At 36.5% G+C, this 22,819-nt stretch overlaps 1 protein-coding gene across 1 annotated transcript; it reads right to left on the reverse strand.

The window, feature by feature from the left end:
* Positions 1-5,109: 5,109 nt before the first annotated feature.
* Positions 5,110-21,985, reverse strand: LOC137395112 (uridine-cytidine kinase-like 1). Its single transcript, XM_068081911.1, has 14 exons — positions 21,872-21,985; positions 20,226-20,362; positions 19,953-20,057; positions 19,033-19,139; positions 18,592-18,762; positions 18,437-18,508; positions 18,157-18,346; positions 17,582-17,643; positions 16,564-16,685; positions 16,227-16,383; positions 15,630-15,752; positions 8,565-8,730; positions 7,618-7,716; positions 5,110-5,765 (listed from the first exon to the last, which is right to left on the reverse strand). Exons 1-14 carry the CDS (start codon positions 21,907-21,909, stop codon positions 5,725-5,727), a joined length of 1,590 nt encoding a protein of 529 aa, XP_067938012.1. The 5' UTR covers positions 21,910-21,985; the 3' UTR covers positions 5,110-5,724.
* Between the last annotated feature and the right edge of the window lie 834 nt (positions 21,986-22,819).

Consider the following 22,819-nt stretch of genomic DNA (forward strand, 5'->3'; position numbering starts at 1 on the left):
CATCCTTAACAATTTCTCAGAGTGGTTTTTCCAACAAAACAGTGTCTAGGGTCTCTATACAGCGGTGAACTATGTATAAATTCGATGCTAACTTATCGAAGAGGCTTAATGTTTTCGAAAGTCAATGGGACAGGAAGGGTTTGCCAAGTATGTGAGGGAGGAGTTGGTTAAGAGGAAACTTGCACTGCCAGTCACCAGAATAATAAGAAGACAAGTGGCAACAGGTAGAAAACTTTATGGGGAGACAACCTTTTTACATATTTAATCTTACTAACAAAGATTAGCAGGTGCTTCCTCATGATCAAAACTCTAAATTTAAATACAGCGGCATTTGAAATAAACTGGACCGCTTTGTTTAAAAACTAAAATTCTCATTTACAAAATTGTTTCTCATTGTGAATTTAGGCAATAGACAAATTATATATTAAATTGGTCCTCATTTTGTTCTGATTTCAAAAATGTTAACCAAAAGGTTGGAAAATTAGGTTTTTGACTGATTATTGCAAGCTAAACTTTCAACATTTTATTTTTTTAAATGTATGACTAGAAAAAAGCAAATAAAATGAATGTAATCATATCTGCACACACTGCTTTCTTCAACCATTTAAAATCATGATCATCGTTACGAATGCAAATAGGTAATCATTGAATTAATTTTTTGTAAAATTACTTTTTAGATGTCTGTTTACTTTTTGAGGGAGGATATCCGGTGTGGCTCCCTAGTTCAATTATTGATTTATTTGAAGGACTTACAAGCAAGCGAACTTGGCCCACTTGGCTTGCACCATCCGGCTCATAAATTCAATTATTATTCTCCCAACGATTAACTTGCATTAGGAAGGAACAGCTGCATTCTAATTAGCGGCCGGGTCTTCTAACATTGCTCAATCGATGGATGGTCAGGCCGTGTTGCTTGACTATTGACCATACAATCTCACCTTTTGTATAAAACCGGAATTAGTATGCAAATGGTAAATAAACTATTGTTTAATCTATGAATTAATCTATTGATTTGTGTCACAAAGTCGCCATTAACTCATCTTGCTTGTAACATTTAAATTTTTACCGTTATAGCTATTCCACTTTTGGGAGTTGTTTCTATCTAGTACAGAAGGCGTTTCAATGAATTCCACAAAATGTAACAGCCTTGCCTTTTATCAATAAAGGATTTTCTTTCAAACATTGTCACAACTTATCAGTGAATGTATAATTTAAGTTCACAGAGAAAGGAGAGATGATCAGAGTCAAACGCGTAAAGCAGCAGACAGAGCTGTCGCTTGTACTCGCTATGGAGTATATACTATATGGTGTGATTCATAATCTCTCAAGCTATGCATCATGCGGCTCTCCTTTTCACTCAGCTAGGCGAGTTGCATGAAAGACTTTTGTTGTTGCTTTAGATTCTATGATCACTAATACTGTTAGCTTCGACCTGAAGCAGACATAGCAGGCGCTCGGCAAGAGTTTCAGCCAATTTTAACTTCAAGGTTTTTCGCAAGTTCGTATTTGTATGTTTTGTAGGTGGAACGATGCAAGATCTCTTTGCTGGAAACTTTACATACATTAGCTACATGAATACGCTTACAAAAGGCAAAATGAAATTAAGTCAATAGTCAACATGCATCTGATATGACTCGAGTGCACTTAGAGCCCCTTTAACTCAAGAAGGCAATCTAAAGACACTATATAATCAATTGCTATAGATTGTGTGAATTTTCCATGTTCAAGAAAGCTCTGCATATGCAGCATTGCATATAAAACAAAAATCCGTAATTTTGAAAAAAACATGACAATTGTTAAGCTATTTTATTGGAGTATCATTGCATTAATTTGAATTAATGCTTTTTGTTATTAGAAGGTGGTCAAAAGCCTAAAAAACTTGGTATAGCTTCAAATTTTTAGTGACAGGTATTTTCTGTTGCAGAAAAAACTAAATCCATCAATGAACAATTATCAGTCTTTGGTAAGCAGTTCCAGATCTATTGCTTAGACTTCCATCTTGTTATCTACTACCTTCAATATAATTCCTTCACTGGTAGTTGACTGCTGTGGTTGGATTGCTTCATTTATACAGGTTTTAACCAATACTTAGTAGCCGAGATGATTTACATGTGAGATCACTGATGAGAAACTCTTTATATCACGCTATTATATTGTTTTGCAAATAGGCTAAAAAGTTTCATTCTAGTGAAAATGACTATATCTTATATATCTGTAGACTATCGACTAAATATAGACCTATAGACCATATTTACATATCTGATAGAATATCCTTCAGAGCTCATGTTGATAGACCACTTTTCAACTTTTGGCTCATGAACCATGACGACTCATCAATTCTGATAAGTTGTTTTAAGATGTTACACACAACATATGATTGTATTCTTTACTTGCACTGATAAACCAGTTTTTAAAAATTTTAAATTTGTAAGTATTATTTGCGAGAGCAGTGGCACTCAGTACAACTAGATTGGAAAGGACTTCCATAAATATTGAGCTCCATGAATAGTAACACTAAGTTTTGCTAGCATTTAACTTCATGGAAACTTCACTAGAAACTTACCTTTAGGTTAGTTCCTTCCTCTAGTAGAGCTTGATATAATCCTTAGCGCTCTGATGAAGCTGGCACATCTACTTTCAAATCAACTCGATACAGTTGATCACTGTAACGCAATTCAGCGTGTATACGCATTCAATGGAGAGCGGGTTTAAATTACTGTTGTGTGACAATATTATGTTTTGTTCACGGTATACTTATCGTGGCCAAAGCATTATTCTCTATAATTTCTAAGCAGGTGGATAAACAATATCGATCAATAGCATCATTTACCAACTGTTGATGTTGTTTGGAAAATTTAACAATTCGCTCTGAAATATTACACCAAGATTGGATGCACAGAAAATTATGATTTACTGTCAATAGATGAATAGAATTGTAATTTTAACAAATGGACGCTGATGGCTGAGCAAGTGCATGAAAACCAACAAGTAATTAATGACAAAGACAAACTAATGGTGCCCGCTGCAGTACAATGTGGTAGGACTGAGTAACCCTCCAGCGCTAGACCCATCTATTCTCCATCGCCTGGGCACGGGGAGCGGCTTAAATCAACACTGTCATCTATCTTTAAAGGCATAAAATATAAAAAGCCTACCTTAATTGTTCTCCGATTGATAAGATTTTGCCGTCTTCAATTCAATGTGTTCCCTCATACATTTGAAGTAACGATAGTGATGGCAGTGAAATCGTTAGATCTGACAGCTTGCTGAGCTGTTTTGACAACTGATTGCAGGTAACTCCACGAGTGTCCACTGATACTTCAGTTGCAGTTATGGTAATTAGTAAATAATAAGCCCCTTTTGAAACCAATCTCGTTCTATGTAATGTTTGCTGAGCAAACATTTGCGTGATGTGAGAACGCTGCTCCGACGTATTAAATAATGGTAAATATGAGAGAATGCTGATAATAATGGTGAGCAACAAAAGAAGAAAAACAATAGAAGTAAACATCGTTAGAAGAGGTACAGTTATTGGTAACCGATACATATAGAACATGTATTTGATTCTAAAATACCCTAGGACACTTAAGTATTCGCGGCATCTAACTTTCGCGTTTTCGCGGAGTCATCATCACGCGAAAAATTCATGCGCGAAACTAAACTATCATAACGAACTAGCGAAAATTCGAAATTAAATAGCTATGTTCTACGCAGGCCTGTATTCACTGGTTGCAAGTTGGGGGGCTAATGTTAGACGACTAGTTATGAACATCTGGGGTGTGGAGAAGGGGGGGGTGCTGTAAGCTCCCAACAGGTTTCTCTTATGTAGGGCCTCAGCCGGGCCTCTCACGTGAAGTTTTAAAAAATTTTATTGGCAAGTATCAACATTTTTCTATTTTTTGAGATTTGCTTTGTTTTAGCTGATGTGACTGACAAAACGTTTTAAAATTAAAACAGGCAAAACTTGTATGCAGTTAAAAAGCTCAGAAAGAAGACATCTTTTTTTTAAGCGTTTTAACAAAGATCATTTTTGCCGATTTTATTTCAAGTTCATTAAGTAGGATATGGGCAAGCAGATGTTTGCTAAAACTTGATATTTTGCAAACCTTTATAAAAGTCGTTAACAAGAATATTTTGCCGCTGATGAAGATAATAATGACGCCTAAGAACTACTAAAAGTTGATGTTTGTATCTATGGCTTCGAATAAAGTGATATTCTACAGCGATAAAAACCTTTCTATAGCCGTTGGACTATGAAATTCCTAAAAAGTTGGGGCGTCTTAGCCGGCCAGCTGTCCAAGGGAATACGGCCCTGTAGTTCATTGATATCCACAACAAAATCGTGATATTAGAAATGCAGATAATTTTGTGTGTGATTGAGCTCATTGGGAAATTTCTAGTAAATTCGTTAATACACCGATTGAGCAGCATGGCAAAGCAAATTAAGATAACAAGTTTTTTTGGAAAAGCCAAGACAAACGAAGAAGATGATGATATCAGTTTAGTCACCGAATTTGTAACTGATGAGGATGAAAGTCTGGTAGGTGAAGTCATACAATTAAATAATACTTATTGTAGTGATGAATTTTACTGCCAACCAAAAACGATAACAACCCTCACCAGGTCTAACCATGTTATACAGTTCTGGTTGTGATGTTGGTTGTTATCTATTTTCTTTTTTATGAGACATGTACTGTATTTGATTTTTTTTAAATTTGAAATATTGTGAACTCAAAACGTGCCATGGCCATCGCTTGCTATAAATACTTGAGAACTAATATTGGTACCATATCGGTCACGACGGAAAGGACCGAGACGTCATTGATAGTCCAAGAAACAAATGGCAGCAAGCGATCACGTTGAATTATCGATTTCTGCCATACATTTATACCTGCGGGTTACAAATACAAACTAGTCGCAAATATAACAACTTTTTTACTAGACGACCGGACCTGAGGAATCTAATTTGTTTGTTCCACTGTATTTATTTTCACATCACTATATTTTCGCACTCATCAGAGCTGCGAAATTAAGTTGCAGCGAAATTTTACTCTGTGTGCTACTCACGAAACTAAATACTAGCGAAATATAAGTGTCCTAGGGTATACAAGACATACAATCACAAGATTTCATAAAAGCATTTTTGAAATGAATAAAAAGGGGCCGTAAAACGAAAGGATAAAAGACCAAAAGATTTGATTGCTCACTCCAAAGCCATTAGCTAGCCCTAGAAAGTCTACCACTCCGCTAAAACAAACATTTGCTCAATAGAGTTATGATTCATAGATTGTCGACAGCGTGTCACCACACCGTCAGCTAGTCTTTGTAGGGCATGACTATCCAATCACTATGAAAAGAGGAAAAGCAAAAATAGCAAACTCGCGTTCACACGGAGAAAGACGAGTTTGCATCTGTGTAGCTGCCACTGCTAAAACCAACAACAGCAACGTGGGAATCATTATGAATGTGAGGTTAAAACAACACTTTGACATTTTGTAGCACCTGTACGACCTTGTCAATAAACGTCATACAATAAAATAACAATTTTTATAAACTGTTACTGTTGTCACGCTGTACAGGGAGTAGCTTCCTCCTGTGACACCAACTAGGTAGGATTTTAAGTATTAATATTCAAAGAAAAAATCATTAGTGAATAGAGCGGAATTATCCATAGTTGCTGAGACCGAATAGTAGGTGAGGCCAACCCTGGAGTCATCATGCTGATTATTCTGGGCCAGTGCCAAAATATCGATCACCGAAGTTACCTGCAGAACAGTAAAAAGTTGAATGAAGTGATGAATAACTTGTACATTACACTAAAATAGTTTATTATTGTCAACTAGTAACTCCTTCAGTACATATTCATTCAACCATCTAAGTTTTCTTTTCAAAAAGTATTTTTCTTGTCTAAAATAAAACAATAAATTTCTGGACAAAATTACAGATTCTATATTGTCATCATGAAAAAATAATTAATTCATCCAAAAGTCTTACATTCAATTTTGTCATAAAATATGCTAAACTTGATACCAAAGGCCATCTAATGCATACTCGGAAGTGTGGGCACCGAGCAGATCTGAACACAAAGATGCATTGTTATGTTTCTCAATAACTCGAAGTTTATAATGTGATTATTTTAAAGGTTTTAAATACTGAGTCCTTCCAGTGTTTGAGTAACTGTAGTAGTTTATTCATAACTTGAGATTAGACTGATTACTACAGAATATGATTTCATTTATATAGCAAACTGTTAGCTTTATGGCTAGAAAAAGCGTAAATATCAAAAAACTTTAATGAATGATAAAAATATAGCCTTTAGCTTTCCAATATTAGAATAATTGATTTTTTTGCTTTCAAGTATCTTAACATGCATGTATATAACAACGTAAAATAAGAGACTAGAAATACTGAGCATGGAATGGTTCCATAGACATAGAAGCTGACTAATAAGTGGCACTCTCACTGTTACATGTATGTCTTGTTAATGACTACCATTTCATAGATGCATTTACATACACAAACCTAAATAATTCAGTGTCATTTCCTGTTGTAACTAATTTGATGTCCTTGCATCAGATTGTCCATAGAAGCTTGAATAAGTCTTAACATTGTATTTGAATTATGCATTAATTTTATAGTTAACTACTACTAAGAATAAAACCAGAACTAAAATGTAATAAAAGAAAACGGAGGCGGTAAGAGAAACAACAGCAGTGAGGATCAGAATATAGGAGAGAACAGCAAAAGTAAAATAAAACGGCGATAGTGAAAGAGTAAAAAGAGAACGAAAGAGAGTGAAGGAGTGAAAGAGAACAGCGACAGTGAAGGAGTAAAAGTTAACAGCGAGAGTGAAGGTGTAAAAGCTACCAGAGAGAGTGAAGGAGTAAAAGAGAACAGCGAGAGTGAAGGAGTAAAACAGAACAACGAGAGTGAAGGAGTAAAAAAGAACAGCGAGAGTGAAGGAGTAAATGAAAACAGCGAGAGAGGAGTGAATGAGAACAGCGAGAGTGAAGGAGTAAAACAGAACAACGAGAGTGAAGGAGTAAAAGAGAACAGCGAGAGTGAAGGAGTAAAACAGAACAACGAGAGTGAAGGAGTAAAACAGAACAGCGAGAGTGAAGGAGTAAAAGAGAGCAGTGAGAGTGAAGGAGTAAAAGAGAACAGCAAGAGTGAAGGAGTAAAAGAGAACAGCAACAGTGAAGGAGTAAAAGAGAACAGCGAGAGTGAAGGAGTAAAAGAGAACAGCGACAGTGAAGGAGTAAAAGAGAACAACGAGAGTGAAGGAGTAAAAGAGAACAGCGAGAGTGAAGGAGTAAAAGCTAACAGCGAGAGTGAAGGTGTAAAAGCTAACAACGAGAGTGAATGAGTAAAAGAGAACAGTGAGAGTGAAGGAGTAAAAAAGAACAGCGAGAGCGAAGGAGTAAAAGAGAGCAGTGAGGGTGAAGGAGTGAAAGAGAACAGCAAAAGTAAAAAAAAAATGTAAAGGGTTGCAGTAAACAAGAAGAACACAGATGAGAGTGAAGCAGAGGGAAGTGTCAGATTTTCTGCGAGTCATAAAGCATACATAGGAGTCCGTGCCTATCCCTAAGTCAGAAAGTATAAACTAATTGTACTTACCTATCCCAGGGATAATGTGGAAATTGTCATCAATAACCTTATCCACCGCAGTTGTACAAATTCTCATTTTAGGGAACGCGTATCCAATGTTCCTTACACCTGATTCATAAGAGCATGGTTCTTAAACAATAAGCATTAACAAATAATTTTTAATAGGGTATCATATCAAACAACAAAGTATTAACACTTGACATGCCTACCAAGTGGTCTTTACCCTGGGCATGCTCACCATGAACTATTAAGAGCACTTTTAAATTAATTTTGTCAGAGACAAAATTTACCGAAAATTTTTGAGCTGCACAAATGAAAAACTTCCCAAACTGCACACTCAATATGAAAAAACTTTCTTTATTTTAGTATTGTGTAAGTTTCCACACAAGCTTAACTTAAATGTCATGTCATTTATTTAGCTTAACTCGCATTGTTGGTAATTTTTACACATGCACATCACTGCATTTTCTGTCACAAGATGGCTATGTGAGGCTCATGGTGTCCACTTACCACCTAGTTGACAGTAGCGTAAAGTGATAATGAGGTGCCAAGCTATGATAAATAAATGCAGAAACCTCTCGGAGTGTTTAACAAAATGGCACCAGCTGCAATTATCTGCTTTCTAAACGGATGTTCTGAGAATCCTTACGAAAGACTCTCATTGATCGCTAAGCTAGATAAACATGTCAAGAGGATTGGCTGCGTGTGACTCATCGATATCTACTAGACCTCTAACATGACTCACCCGCGAAACATCTCTGTAATTGCTAACTCATGACAAAGCTAGCAAGTAGGTCAAGGCTACATGAATATTTCTTCCTTTAACAGTACAACCTTGACAACCAGTCAAACAAATAATGCAAATGGCAAGAGAGGAAAAAGAGTCAGACAAAAGAGTGAGAAATGGAAAGTCAAAGAGGAAGGCAGCGGCATCACAGAGAAGAAAGGAAGCTCACCTTGCTTGGCCATAATAAGAGAAACAATAGTGATGTCTTCCTCCAGCACATCGTGGTCGAGCAAGACTCTTATAGCCATGATGGCAGCTGCCCCAGTTGCTACTGTTGGATCCATCAATATTACGTGCTGTCCTTTAATATCCTTGGGCAGCCTCAGGTAGTGCAGCTACCACAAACAATATACCACTAATAATAGAATCATAGAGAGAGAGAGAGTGTAACCAATAATAACAATATGCTATGAATAAATGGTAAAACAAATACTGCAACATGGACCAGAATGATGAAGTGTTATACTAAAGTAACCTTGTATAAATGATGTGGAAACCGTAAGATAAGCTAGTACAGTCATACCTCGACATACGAGTCTCCCAAGATACTAGAAACTTGAGATACGAAGAAAATTTGAGCACAATTTTTGTCTTGAAATACGAGACAAATTTGAGATACAAGCTTTTGAGCCGGTTCTTGATGGGGACGCTAGGTGGACAAGTATGCGAGAGGCCACATATGAGAATAGCATTGCTCAGCTTTTTTCGCTGGATCAGTTTAAAGTTTTAAAAAGGCCAGCTAAAAGCGAAAGTGAAAGTCAGTCAGAAATAGAGGGAAAAATAGCCGGAAGAAAATTACCAAAAATAGTTGGAAGAAAATTGAAAAACTAAAAATGAAAACAAACCTAGAATTAAGTTTAGATGTAATAGGCTATGGGCCAAGGCAGTTTATCTTGCATTTCCGTTGGCACCCGCTTTCAGTGACAATTTCTGCAGTGATTTAGACTAATTTTGGTATGGAGAATTCAAAACTGAAAAGTTGCCGCAGCTGCCATTCCCACTTCTATGAGAAATTTGATGAAAATGATATTTTAGGACTTATCTCCTCTGTAAATAAGATTCCTTCCATAGAAGCATCAGATTTGCAACTTTTATTATAATTATTTGGCAGTGACTTAGAATGTCGGTGGTAAAGTCAAAATTCATCTTCAATCCATTTTCGAACATCCCATATCCTATGATTGTTACACACACATGTAAACTATATACATGTATATAGGTATATGTAAATGTGTATATAATTGTATGGTTTAATAGCTTTTATTTTACAAAAAAAATTCAAAACACTATAATTATGTTTTATAACCTGACACTGATGAATCATAGAAAATAATAAGAACGCTGCAAGCAGCGTGAACATGGTGATTACTATTAGCATTATTATTATTAGTAGTATTATTAGTAGCTAATATCAACATTCTTACAAAAGGAGCTGGGATATTTCAAAATATCGCATATCCTATTTGTTCAATATGTCGAGTTCCTAGTCATTGTCCTCACAATCGGCATCCTCTGCCATTCTCGCTTCAGTTTTGTCTTAGTGCACGCATGTGCAAAGCTCTATGTAAGGCGGCTTTGCCATGATACTGGCACATAAGTATCCTCGGCACCTAGATTTTTGACACTCCACAGAACTGCTTGTAGAATATCAAGTGAGGCGATGATTCTGGTATGACACTTTCCTGCATACTCATCGTTTTTCTTACCCAGTATCCACCGATGTAAAGAGGGAAATGGTGCATTGACAAGTTATGTTGTTGCCTCTTTTCATATACATGTAGGTAGCTGCTATATAATTGACACAATGTACATGTTTTTTCAGCGATTGAAGGGAGGGACTGACTGGCCTAGAGCTAAAGACAAAATGCCTGTCCCTTAGTCAGTTGAAGTCTGTGCCATTTTCCTGGGTGTTATCTTCTTGGCCATAGAGTCTGCATGTGTAAGTCTCACAGAGAGAATAAAGTTGCCCCAAAACTTAAATGAATCACAGAGTCAACTTCTGTTTTCATGAGTTTCCTACAACTCTTTTTTCCCTTTGCCTGCAAAGTATGAAACTGCATCACAGCTAGAGAAACCGTGCAAACCTATGAGATTTTCACATTGGAAGTTGATCTCCAAGCTTAGTAGCTCTATTCTTGCAATAGTTTTGATCACAAAATCCACACAAGCAGCCTTGTACTTTTTAGTATGAGCAATAAGCCCATCAAGAATGGTATCAGCAAGTTGAAGGAATGTTAAAGGGATGGCACTGGCAGGCAGGGCTTGGATAAATGCCATGGCATCCACAAGGATGGCCCCACCTCCTCAATAGCTTGAAATCACTGCATTTATGGTAGTTTGATCATGTCTGCTATAGACATGAACTAGTCCTCTGAGAAGGTTTCTAACTTAATTGCCGTCTGGGAACCTGGGCTGTAATATCCACAAACTGTAGTTAGAGGCACAGCTCTCTGCTTGTCCCCTTACATATAAAAGTTTCAAGATACCATAGATAAGTAGTGAGCAATCTTGATTGACTGTGTAGAGGCAAGATTGATCAACATTTTCACCAATTATGCAGTTTTGTATCGAGCATTACGCAGATATACTTGTCATAACACTTGTTATGAGAGGCCATCTCTAAAGCAACTACATCTTGATCAATGTTCTACAAAGTACACGTTCTTCCTATTTGATGGTAGCAGCATTCTTCAATACATCTGCATATGTAGACAGGTGCACCGCTCGCAAAATTAGCAAGTTGTTTACGCAAAACCATGCTTGAAGATGTCACTAGGAGTTTAAATTCGTTGCGAGGGTCATAGTTGCTTGTACGGAGATGTGATGCCAATCATTGGTGCCATATCAGTACAAGTTGGTCTGCAAAACAATTATGGGCACTGCTCATCAATTACTTATCAATTACTCAATCATAGTCAAAGCAACTGAAGAAATCATATCTTAGGTTAATTTACAGGATAGATGGACATACCAGCAGACATACATCCTTCATGTGCTCAGTTTTGGCCACATGAAGGACAGCTTTGCAAGTATGTAGTTGATTTGAGTGAGTAGTACCACACCTTTTTTTCACAAATCATGCATACATGTTTAAATGTAGGTCTTGATGTGTATATGTGGGCAACAGAATTGAATCTTGTGATTTTCTTTGCTCATCTTCATCTTGACAACGTGTATCTACAGTAGCAGGTTTCCAGCTCTTCATGTGGCTAAATGAATGCCAGGACAACATTGACTGAGGAAATCATCACCACTTAGTCAGCTTAGACCAATAAACTAGAGTGAATACATGCATGATTTGTCCATTTGATAAATGAGGGCAAGACTAATGGTCAAATGCCTTGCTGGATTGAATTTTAGTTATTTTTCAAATCGAATACAAGCATCTTGATCAGTAGCCACCACTACTGGTTTTTGCGGATTACAATGTCTGCATTTCTTCCATCTTAATAATGGTTATTAATTATGTAATTAAATTACATAATAATTATTTTATAGAATAATTATAAGTCCCGTTATCTCACCTCAAATGTTTGAGTGGTAAAGTATCGCAAGTCTAAAAAAAGACTCACTCACTGTGTTTTTTCCTACCAAGCTCAATTTTGCTGTTAGTCAGTCTCTGATAGCATGTTCTGTGAATCTGGTAGCCCTTGCAGGCAAGTTGAAGGCATACACCATTGGAAACAGGCCTTTCAGGCCCTTTAAAAAGTGTTTTTGTCAGCTTTCTAGACAGTGACTAAGTGTTGGACCTGTGTGCTTAGGCAATGTCTATCAAATTAATTTCTTGAGAGCCATGTGGGCTACACAAGTCATGTCAAAGCTCAAACCATGAATACACTTATCTTGTATCTTATGATTTTCTATGATTTATCAGTGTAAGGTTATAAAACATAGTTATAGTGTTTTGAATTTTTTTTGTTAAATAAAGCTATTAAACCATACAATTATATACACATGTACATATTCATATATACATGTATATAGTTTACATGTGCGTGTAACAATCGTAAGACAGGGAATGTTCGCAAATAAATAGAAGATAAATTTTGACTTTACCACTGACATTCTAAATCACTGCCGAATAATTATGATAAAAGTTGCAAATCTGATGCTTCTACGGAAGGAATCTTATTTACAAGAGATAAATTCTAAAATATCATTTTCATCAAATTTCTCATAGAAGTGGGAATGGCAGCTGCGGCAACTCTTCAGTTTTGAATTCTCCATACCAAAATTAGTCTAAATCACTGAAGAAATTGCTACTGAAAAGGGATGCCAACAGAACATCATTTCTAGAGCTCTTTTGCCTGCTCGGCCCATAGCCTATAAGATTGAAACTTGCTTCTAAGTGTGCGTATAGTATGCTAAAATCATTGATGTTAAATTTAAATTTTATGTTATGTTACGTATTGTCACAAAAGTGTCGCAAACCGAAATGGTTGCAGTTAAGTCTCTCACACCGCTGTTACATTTTATTGCAGATCCCAACTACTAGATACGTACAGTGAAACTCGGATAAATCGCCCTCGGATATATCGAACACATGGTTAACTCGAATGGATTTGCTTGGTCCGTTCCCATGCAATGATAAATGGCTTTAGATAACTCGACCGAAACTCCGTTAACTCGAACAGTTTTTTGCCAAACGGCTACCGAGACGGTTGTTACTATCGCTTTAGAATATCACTTTATTCCAAGCCATAGAGATAAACATCGACTTTTAGGAGTTCTTAAGCCTCGTTATTACCAACATCGGCAAATATTTTCATTAACGACTTTTCTAAAGGTTTGCAAAAATCAAATTTTACCAAACATCCGCTTAGCGATAAGCCCTCCGAAAGTAAGAAAAGCGAGGTAAAATTTGGATAACTTTAAAGTAATATCGGCAAAATGGATAATGGGTTTTTAATAGTAAAGCAGTTTTGTAATAACTGACTTACTGCAAAATTGATCTTGGTTAAAACGCTCGGTAGAAAAATACGTATGTATTTTTTCTGAGCGTTTTAACCGCGATCAAGTTTTGCCAATGTTAATCTGAGAACGTCCTGGCAGTTACATCACCTAAAGCAACAAACAAATCTCAAGTGATAGAAAAATATCTATACTTTCTGATTAAAAATATTTAAAACTTCACACGAGAGACCCTTTAACTTGCAACAAGCAATCTATGCTTTTGATTGATATATAGTTTGTATACGTACATGTATCTACTGATAAATACGTGCACTTATGACTGTACTGATAACTTGAACGCTCTAATAACTCGAACACTTTTGCTCGGTCCCTTGAAGTTTGAGTTATCCGTGTTTCACTGTATTTGTTACTTTGTGAGCATAGGTAATGAATTAGAAACAATAAAACACGTTTTTCCAATGTAATATCCTGTTTAAGTGTTTTTATCAGAGTGGGAGCAAATTAATTTGCATTTAGTTATTTTGCAAAAAGAAAAGATTGATTTGAGATACGAGAGAATCGACGTACGAGCCCGGTCAAGGAATGCATTAAGCTCATATGTAGAGGTATGACTGTACAATTACACTCACTGTTCCAAAATATCAGTTTTTATTGCTCAAACCACAGAATCTGCAGATATGTCTCATGCAGTAGTATTCTATTCAATTCCTTTCTAACATCAAGTATAAAATCTGGGTTGAGAGAATTCTACCACCGTTAGATGGTATCCTCGAGGACTAGCCCTGTTGGTACTAGGTACCTATGAATCTCAAAGCTGGGATAAACATAGCTCTTTAGAACATGGCTAATGCAGAATAATTTAATAACTTCATGAAAAGGCTTGGTGCTGAGGATAAAGTTTTAGTTTGTTGCAGTCACCATCATGGTTCCCCTACTAGAGTTGTCTTCTCTTGTGGAAACATTGAGAAGCACTCAAGCCTGTCTGTAAGTGGACCCTAAATCGATCTTATGACTTTATAGGATTACTAGTTGAATGCCCGCTATTGCCTGGGTAATAAGATTTACAAAAGTTTACCCAGGCAATAGGTTTTTGGACATAAAATTTGTTTTTATTCAACGTATATAACATTTACTATTCTAAATTTTAAACTCCATATCATGAAAAAGTATTTTTGTGCAGTTCAAATGAATTAAGAAAAAAAATAATAAACCAACTGTAGAGGTTTTCAAACAACTGTAACTTTTAAATTTCATATCATAAAAGAATTGTTTCGTTGAAATAAGTTAGGGAGGAAAATAAAATTGTAAACGTGTTTAAATGTAAAGGTGAAATCATTAGCAAGTAATGGCTAAATATAGTCTGTTTAGCTATGATTACAATGAAAAATTATTTGGTATACAATTATATGATTTTAGATCGTTTCAGTGTTGGCATCATAATGCGAAAATATCGTAGGTTATAGATGTATATAGAGTGGTATAGACCCATAGTAATTATCTAATGCAATCACCACCTCCTGGTAAAAATCATCATCATTAAAAATAAGTGCCAAAACTATATGTTAACTTTAGTAACCAGGTGTCTACAACGACTTTAGTGCATTTTGCTGCTATGATCTGAAAGATAATATAACAGTACGATGTACTACGTGGAGAGTTCTCACTTTTGAGACAGACGCGTAACATAAACGCTGAATCTAACTTAAATTAATTTAGTTTGCTAAACACATACTCGAAAGATGTTTTAGTATGTACTTTAGTAAACTTCAAACTTTTAACTAAAATGTTATCATTTATCGTTTCCGAATCCGTTTTTACCATAACGGATAACACTGAACTCGAGCAACGTATATCTCTTAATAACGTATATAATCAGTACACAAATCACCAAATTTTAATTCTGAGATAAATTATTGTTGATATCGTGTGGCAGACAAAATTCGCCCTAACAAAAAAGCATCGTGTTTTATAAAGTTAGGCAAAAAATATTTTATAACGGAGGCATCGTAACGTGAGAGCGCAACGCTCAAATAATACATCATTTACATCTATACGGTATGTGATAATGGGTTTGTTCAACATGCCTTGTATAGCTCAGTGATAGAGCCTGCGGTTTTAAAACTTTCGGTTGCAATCATCGTGAGTTTGAGTCCAGCAGAATCCGAGATTTTAATATCCAATAGCTATAGCCGGACAAACCGACAGATATATAAACAGACAACGTCAAGCTTTGAGATTTATAGATATAGTATACACGGTGCCTAAAAAAATCATCAACTAAGTACAATCAGTATTGCGCACACCGACATAAAAAACCAACCTCTGGTTCATGAGTTTGCATGTTCGTCTGTATGAGAATCTTGCCTATTCTCACGTCTTTGCACACCTCGCAGAGGGCTGGCTCCATCACCTCCCCTGCCCGCAGAACTGACACTCCGATGATCTGAATAATTGTGCAATATTATACTGTCAGCCAGTTGAGCATTCTAAGTGGTTTATTATATATTTTGGTAGAACTGGAGTTACCTTTCCATGAATAGTTTCAAATAATAAAGCAAAAACGTTGATCTCAAACATATGCCAGCTTTGAGAGAAGCATTATATATGAGCATTAAACAGAAAGTTGACAGCAGCATCAAATTGGTTGTTAGTTAACATCATCGTCACATAACGTCGTCATATGAGAGTTTAAAGAGGAAACAACTCCACTAGTATAGGCTGAATGAATTGGATCACCATACAAAGAATGGATCAGACGGACCTACTAGGGGCGACTTGCAACAATATCTCTCATAGTATTATTGTCCCACTCTTGAGCACAACCACCGCCTTCCTAGTGTAAATAAGGCTGGTACAATACCTACATTACAACTCATAGCATAAGAGGCCATGAATTATTGTGCACGTATAATGATACCTGTTTAACATTGAGACGTTTGCCTACGTATCTAAATTTCTGGGGAGTGTCAACAACGACGGTCTCAAATGGCAGCATGGACATAACGTCCTCTATCAGCAGTCTCATCAGTCTCTTCGAGTAGAATATAAAGTCATCTCTGTGCGTATCGTTCGACCTGTTCAAGTAATCAGCAACCACTTGGCTCATACAGAAAGATACATATAACAGACTAAATAGCCCGAGTTCTCAAACTGAACCAACAAGTCTCTAATAATGAGCTTGAAAAATTTTTACAATTGAGTGACAAACATAAGAAATGAAGGTAGCCTTAGGAACTACACGTATAGCTCGATACCTGATGAGAGCGTGCATGCCTTGTATTTGATCTGTCTGCTCTATTATGTGCAGGTTGTCTGGCAGCTTCTCACTCTCCATGTGGTCATCACAAGCGAGCTTGGACCGGAGGGGAAACCCTCTCTATAAAGAAAAAATAGTTCAATCAGCGCTGCTGCTCATTATATGCCCCTATTAAGTACAATGATGACTACGTAATGGTGACAGCTTGAAGCTTTATAGAAACAGCATCAGCATTTTGAATTTGTCTCAATATTCGCGAAGAATATGGCTGTTACTGTTAATCTTCACCTGCCTTTAGTGAATTAGCTTATCGTATTAAAACTTTCACACTTAGATTTTATCTTTTACCCCGACTGGTTAGGTCAAATGAGAGGCGGTTAGGTGGTTCTGGGCCCAAAAACCAAGCAATGGATGTGTCTTCTAGGAGTAAGGCTACATTGGAGCGTAACGCATGTTTTGTAACATACACATAATTGAAATTCTACAAAGATCATTTATACGTGTAAAAGTTCTAAGGTTACATAACAGCGTTAGAACTGGCTCTCTGAATAGGGATAGTTTTAATATGAGAGTACACACGATTTTGCTGCATTTAGAGCAGTATAAAATTCTATATATAGCACGAAAACTTTAAATTTGTAAACCAGTACAACCACTGCTAATGATGGTCAAATATCGAGAAAAAAGTGTTTGGTAACATTTAGAATAGTTTGGTTTATTGAATTCTAAATTGTCATAGACTTAAAATAACAAACATTTCAGACCGTTTTACTACTTTTTATTCTCTTCAAATTAATTTTATGTGCCAAGCAATATGCTAAATATTCTCTTTTCTCACTTGTCGTTTTTCTAAATTCATTTCTAAGATTACAAATATCCACAGCAAATAAAAAGTGTTTACACCAATACAGAATGAACAAAGATCCAAAATTTAGTTTCAATGCTTACGAATGCTAATACAATAGACAGTTGTTAGAGTCTCACAACAACCCAAGTTAGTATTAGTAATGACTTACATGCAGTAATTGGTTGTGAACATGTTGAACTATCAACGTTACTGCAACCACATTCTGACCTCCTACAAAATTCCACCAATAGACTGATCTATTTTAACACGGAAAACCATAATTGTGTTGTCTATCAGAGCACTGCAGGTGTGACAATGTACAGAGCTGTTTCTCTTAGTACTAGCAGTGTCATAACATCAAGATTTGTCTACCCTTGACCAAGCAGTATCACAATGTTTAGGAATGTCACCCTTTTGCACTAGCAAGGTTACCACCAACGGACTTGTCTACCCAAGTACTAAGCATTAGTGTACATATTGGTCTTTTTAACACTAGCAGTTTCACAAGGCATAAATTTTTGTCTTTGAACAAAGCAACAAAACAATAAGATTTGTCTCAGCAGAAGTAGTGCCTTCCTTCCACACACAAGTAACTGCTTACTCTTGTAAAGACACAATTGTCAGAGTTGTCTGCACTTACACCATCATATAATGATCTATTTGTCCATTTCTTTATTAATAAATAATAATTATTGAACCAGTTAATAGAACAGACTACCGATAAAACAGTGTATATTCACTCACCCCTCGGCACTATAACATCTGCGTGTCTCATGGTGGGAGCAATGCAGTGGTCATAGGACGGCTTCACAAACTTGCTATACTGCTTAAGCACACTGTCAAGGTCACGACTTCGCTCTGTTATATCACGACTTAATCTCCGAGCCAACCGTATGTCTGGATCAGTGTCAACGAATACTTTCATATCACAGAGCTACAATGGCATACCCTAGATAGTGAGAGGTCAAAGGTTCAGTGATATGTCTGATTCTTATTCAGCACAAACATTGTCAACAAAGCTTGCCTCTATCAGTCTTTCATCGCAGAAAGCAAGGATTCCTTCAAAGATGACCACAGTTGCTCCATACAGGATTTTCTACAATATCAAATGCTAAAAGTTACAGCCGGCCATTTTTTCTGGTAGTCAAAGTACGACACTAGACAGTAACTAAACCTTACTGTTTGTCGCTCTCTACTGTGAGTAGAAAAGTTATATAATGGAATCTCCACTTTTTTGCCTGATTTGAGTCTTTTTAGTGTGTCAACTAAAAGGTCAATGTCGAAGGCATCTGGATGATCAAAGTTATACTCGGCAGCATTTGCCTTGTCATGCTGCTCTTCTGACAAGACCTACAATGAGTATAGCATAAGCTGGGCACATACTAAAGAAAAACAGCAGCAAATTACGTGAAAAACAACTACCTTTAAGAACTAGGTTCACGTCAACATATAAAGATGCTACATAGATGCACGGAGCGTCCCCAGATAAAAAGATCCAATTGTAAGGAGATTTTGTGGAGTCTGTATGATAAGCACTATAAAATTGCTAGTGTCAATATCTCTCTGAGCAGAAAGTATTGTTAGCCCGAGGCTACACAAGGAGACAACTCCAAATATCACCTTGTAAAAGCTGTCCATGCTGAGCAGACTAATCCATTGCACATCTAACTCCTGAATTATTTTCTTTGCTACAGTTGTCTTGCCAGATGCACTGCCTCCACATATTCCTGTTCAAAAAATACAGAGAATCACTTACTACACGGGTAACTTTTAACCTGTATACATGAAGTAACTTCACCAATTGACACAGTCACCTTGGACTTGTAATCAAGATGACAGCATGTAACATGACAACATGTAACGTGACAGCAAGTAACGTGACAACATGTAATGTGACAGCATGTAATGTGACAACACGTAACATGACAGCATGTAACATGACAGCATGTAACATGAAAGCATGTAACATGACAACATGTAACATGACAACATGTAACATGACAACATGTAACATGACAACATGTAACATGACAGCATGTAATATGACAACACGTAACATGACATCAAGTAACATGACAACATGTAACATGACAACATGTAATATGACAACACGTAACATGACAACACATAACATGACAACACGTAACATGACAATACGTAACATGACAACACGTAACATGACAACACGTAACATGACAGCACGTAACATGACAACATGTAACATGACAACATGTAACATGACAACACGTAACGTGACAACACGTAACATGACAACACTTAACATGACAGCACTTAATATGACAACATGTAACATGACAAAATGCAATGTGACAGCATGTAACATGACAGCATGTAACATGACAACATGTAACATGACAGCATGTAACATGACAACACATAACATGAGCCATAACATTTGATGAGCCATAGAACATATGACTTTGATAAGCCAGAGAACATGTCAGAATATTTGACATAAAATCTGCTTGATTCAAAGAAGAGGTGGTTTGAAAAGGAGAACCTGGATTGCGGAGACATACCAATAACAAACGCTTCCTTCAGTTCACCTGTTACATCATACCATGGAGGTCGGCCAGCAGTGTATATAGTCCTCTTTCCTTGTTGCATCACATCTTGAACATTTTCTAATCAGAAAGATTAGCATACATTAGTGGTCAGCTAGTTACTTGTGTACAATTGGCTATGAGGGGCTTGAGAAATATTTTAACCAACTCGAAGATGACAAGCAAGACTGTATATTTGGTTGTAATGAAAGAAAGTCAATTGAGTACAAGTTGATGGATGATATGCACCTCCAATGGAGTAATTTAGACTATGTGTACGCAAGCGTCTTTTCTGCGCTGCGCCGGCCTTAGAGCTCGGGCTTTTAGGCGGTCTATCTGCAGGTAGGCCTTCTGACGAGCTATTTGATCCAAATGGTTCTTCATCTCTACCAAAATGCAGAATAAAAAGTTGAAGTCCTTAACAAAGATAACATACACAATAGATAACAATGGATAACTACCCTAAATATTATATGCCTGGCTGATTTTCATGGACGTTCAATCTTGCTTTAAGATTTTTTAGTATATTAGCCAACAAGTAGGCTGGCTTTCAGGTGATATGGAGAAATTGGAAATAAACTTTCTCCAGTGCCCCTACTTTCAAATTTAGGGGGGGTTTGGTCTGTCTGTACCTCGTATAGCTTCACCTGCAGTGAAGTGCTACATACCAAATAGAGAAACTGTCTCTCCACTGCAGCACATGAAAAGAACCAGTCTTAGGTCTGTCGTCACAAGGACTGCTGTCACAAGTTTATGTAATTAAACTACATGTATATACGCTTATAAACTTATAAGCTTCCATGTTGGCTAGCAAGTAACATGATTGAACAGCTAGATTGTGTGGGACAGCTTAAACTAATCAGACTTCATCAACTCAGATAATGAAAAATATGCGACGAGCGCCACCATCTGCCTACCTAAGTCCAGTAGGCTGTCAAAAAGATAATATTAAAACTTGGCTGTTAGACTGAGAAGCGAAAAAGAGTAGGTACATCTGGCATGCATCAAGACTGATTCTGCAGTGCCAATTGCAAGTGTTTTATATATTGATAAGAATAAAGATAGTTGTGCACTAATCAGAGCACTGTAAAAAGTAGGTATTATAAACATCACAATGGAAAGCTGCACACATGTGTACACCTCATTGCAGAAATATAATGGTACCAAAGTTTTCCAAATCTACTTATGACTGCATTAGGCAATCCAAGTTAAAGTTTGTGCAAAAAAGGGTTGCAAAAGTGCTGCGCAAATTTACTATGATATATCATAAAAAATAGCTAGCAGTTACCTAGACTTTCATGAAAAATGTTGTAAAAAATGTAGGCCACACAGATAGTGAAGCTTGTTTTTGAATTCATGTTTTACGTAAAGGCATAACTTTGCTCGGCCAAGTTCTAGAAAAGAACTATCGAGAGATTATAAATAAAAGTTATGCAAAAGTGATAAACACGAAACAGCACATTCCAACACCTTAACCATAACAAGTCATTCCATGCAAGTTAATATAGCTCGGCACCTAAACCCTGTTAAAATGTAGCAAAGGATTCGAGTTTAGGTAGAAAGATTAACATGGATTCATACGAACCTGGCAGACTTGCTACAATATACACGTTGAAGACGCGCATAAAATGCAAATATAATACAAACTACTACTAGCTTTTTTAATAAATAAACTAAAACACACACATACACATATATAAATAATAATAGGATCCGTGATTTATCGAAATAACAACGCTAACTATATATGTGAAATAGACCGCAATAATACATATTTGATTAAACCAAATAGTTATCACTTCTTAGCTATCGGTGTATATTATGTAAGTTTTCTAAAAAAAAATTGAGATGAACTATTGACTTTCGTTTCAGCCATAACGCCACATATTGCTTACTCATTACTCGATGTACAGTCTGAATTAGAATCAATCATTGTTCTTCAAATAGCTGGCACGAAATGCTAAACTACAAATGCTTTAGCGGAAATCATTTGGCGATCTCATTTCAGTGGACGCTAGTAACAATATTAGCTTTTTACCCCCGGCTGATTAAGCCGAATTAGAGGGGTGTAGGAGACACGACACACTCACTGGGCAAGGCCGAATAACTGAGCAATAGGGTGTGTCTTCTAAGAGTAGCATTTGCCAGAGCCGTATAATTTCACATGAAATGTGAAGGTATACGACTCGGCATTTGAGTCCTGTGCCTTGAGTTGTAATGCATTTGAGTTGAGTTTTAATCCATTTGAGTTTAATGCACGTACCGTAATTGAATTTTTTACGACGATCTTTTATACCTGTAAAAATGCGAAGAACACATAACAGCGTTGAAACTGGCTCTTCGAATAGGGATTCGTTAAGAGCAGCACTTCGAGGCAGTTCAATTAGAGGTTTTACGGTACATTGTATATCACTCACCACGTGAATAATTGTTGTCTTAAAACGTGTTGAATGTGTAAAACGTTGTTGTAATTGAACGTATACGTTGTCTTAGCTAGAGCGCTATCGTGTCACGTAGAGAAACTATTAATCGTTTGACCTAAACACAGAATATATTCAATAAGTATCCATTCAAAAGGCGTGAGTGATATTATAGTGATATACGATGTAGTGTACCGTAAAACCTCCAATTGAACTGCCTCGGAGTTCTACTCTTAACGAATCCCCTTCGAATATGGACATTTTATTACCGTATGAGAGTACAAAAGATTTTGCTGCATAGAGTATAAACTATAAAGCAGCACGAAACTTTATATAACCTGAAAACTTTGACTCTGTAGACCGTTACAATCAAATTTCATATTGTTTTTTAATTTGTTTTTTTCTTTAAGTTAATTTTAGGTA

The sequence above is a fragment of the Watersipora subatra genome, chromosome 4 (assembly GCF_963576615.1).
Source record: "Watersipora subatra chromosome 4, tzWatSuba1.1, whole genome shotgun sequence".
In the NCBI taxonomy this organism is placed as follows: domain Eukaryota; kingdom Metazoa; phylum Bryozoa; class Gymnolaemata; order Cheilostomatida; family Watersiporidae; genus Watersipora; species Watersipora subatra.

What these genes read in the sequence shown, in the direction of transcription:
- LOC137395112 (XM_068081911.1), bottom strand. Translation starts at nt 21,909, where the DNA reads ATGATTGATTCTAATTCAGACTGTACATCGAGTAATGA. An exon ending in GCATGGACAGCTTTTACAAG is followed by an intron (nt 18,763 to 19,032) that starts GTGATATTTGGA and finishes TACTCATTGTAG; the next exon opens with GTCTTGTCAGAAGAGCAGCA. An exon ending in GGCATGCACGCTCTCATCAG is followed by an intron (nt 16,384 to 16,563) that starts GTATCGAGCTAT and finishes TTACTTGAACAG; the next exon opens with GTCGAACGATACGCACAGAG.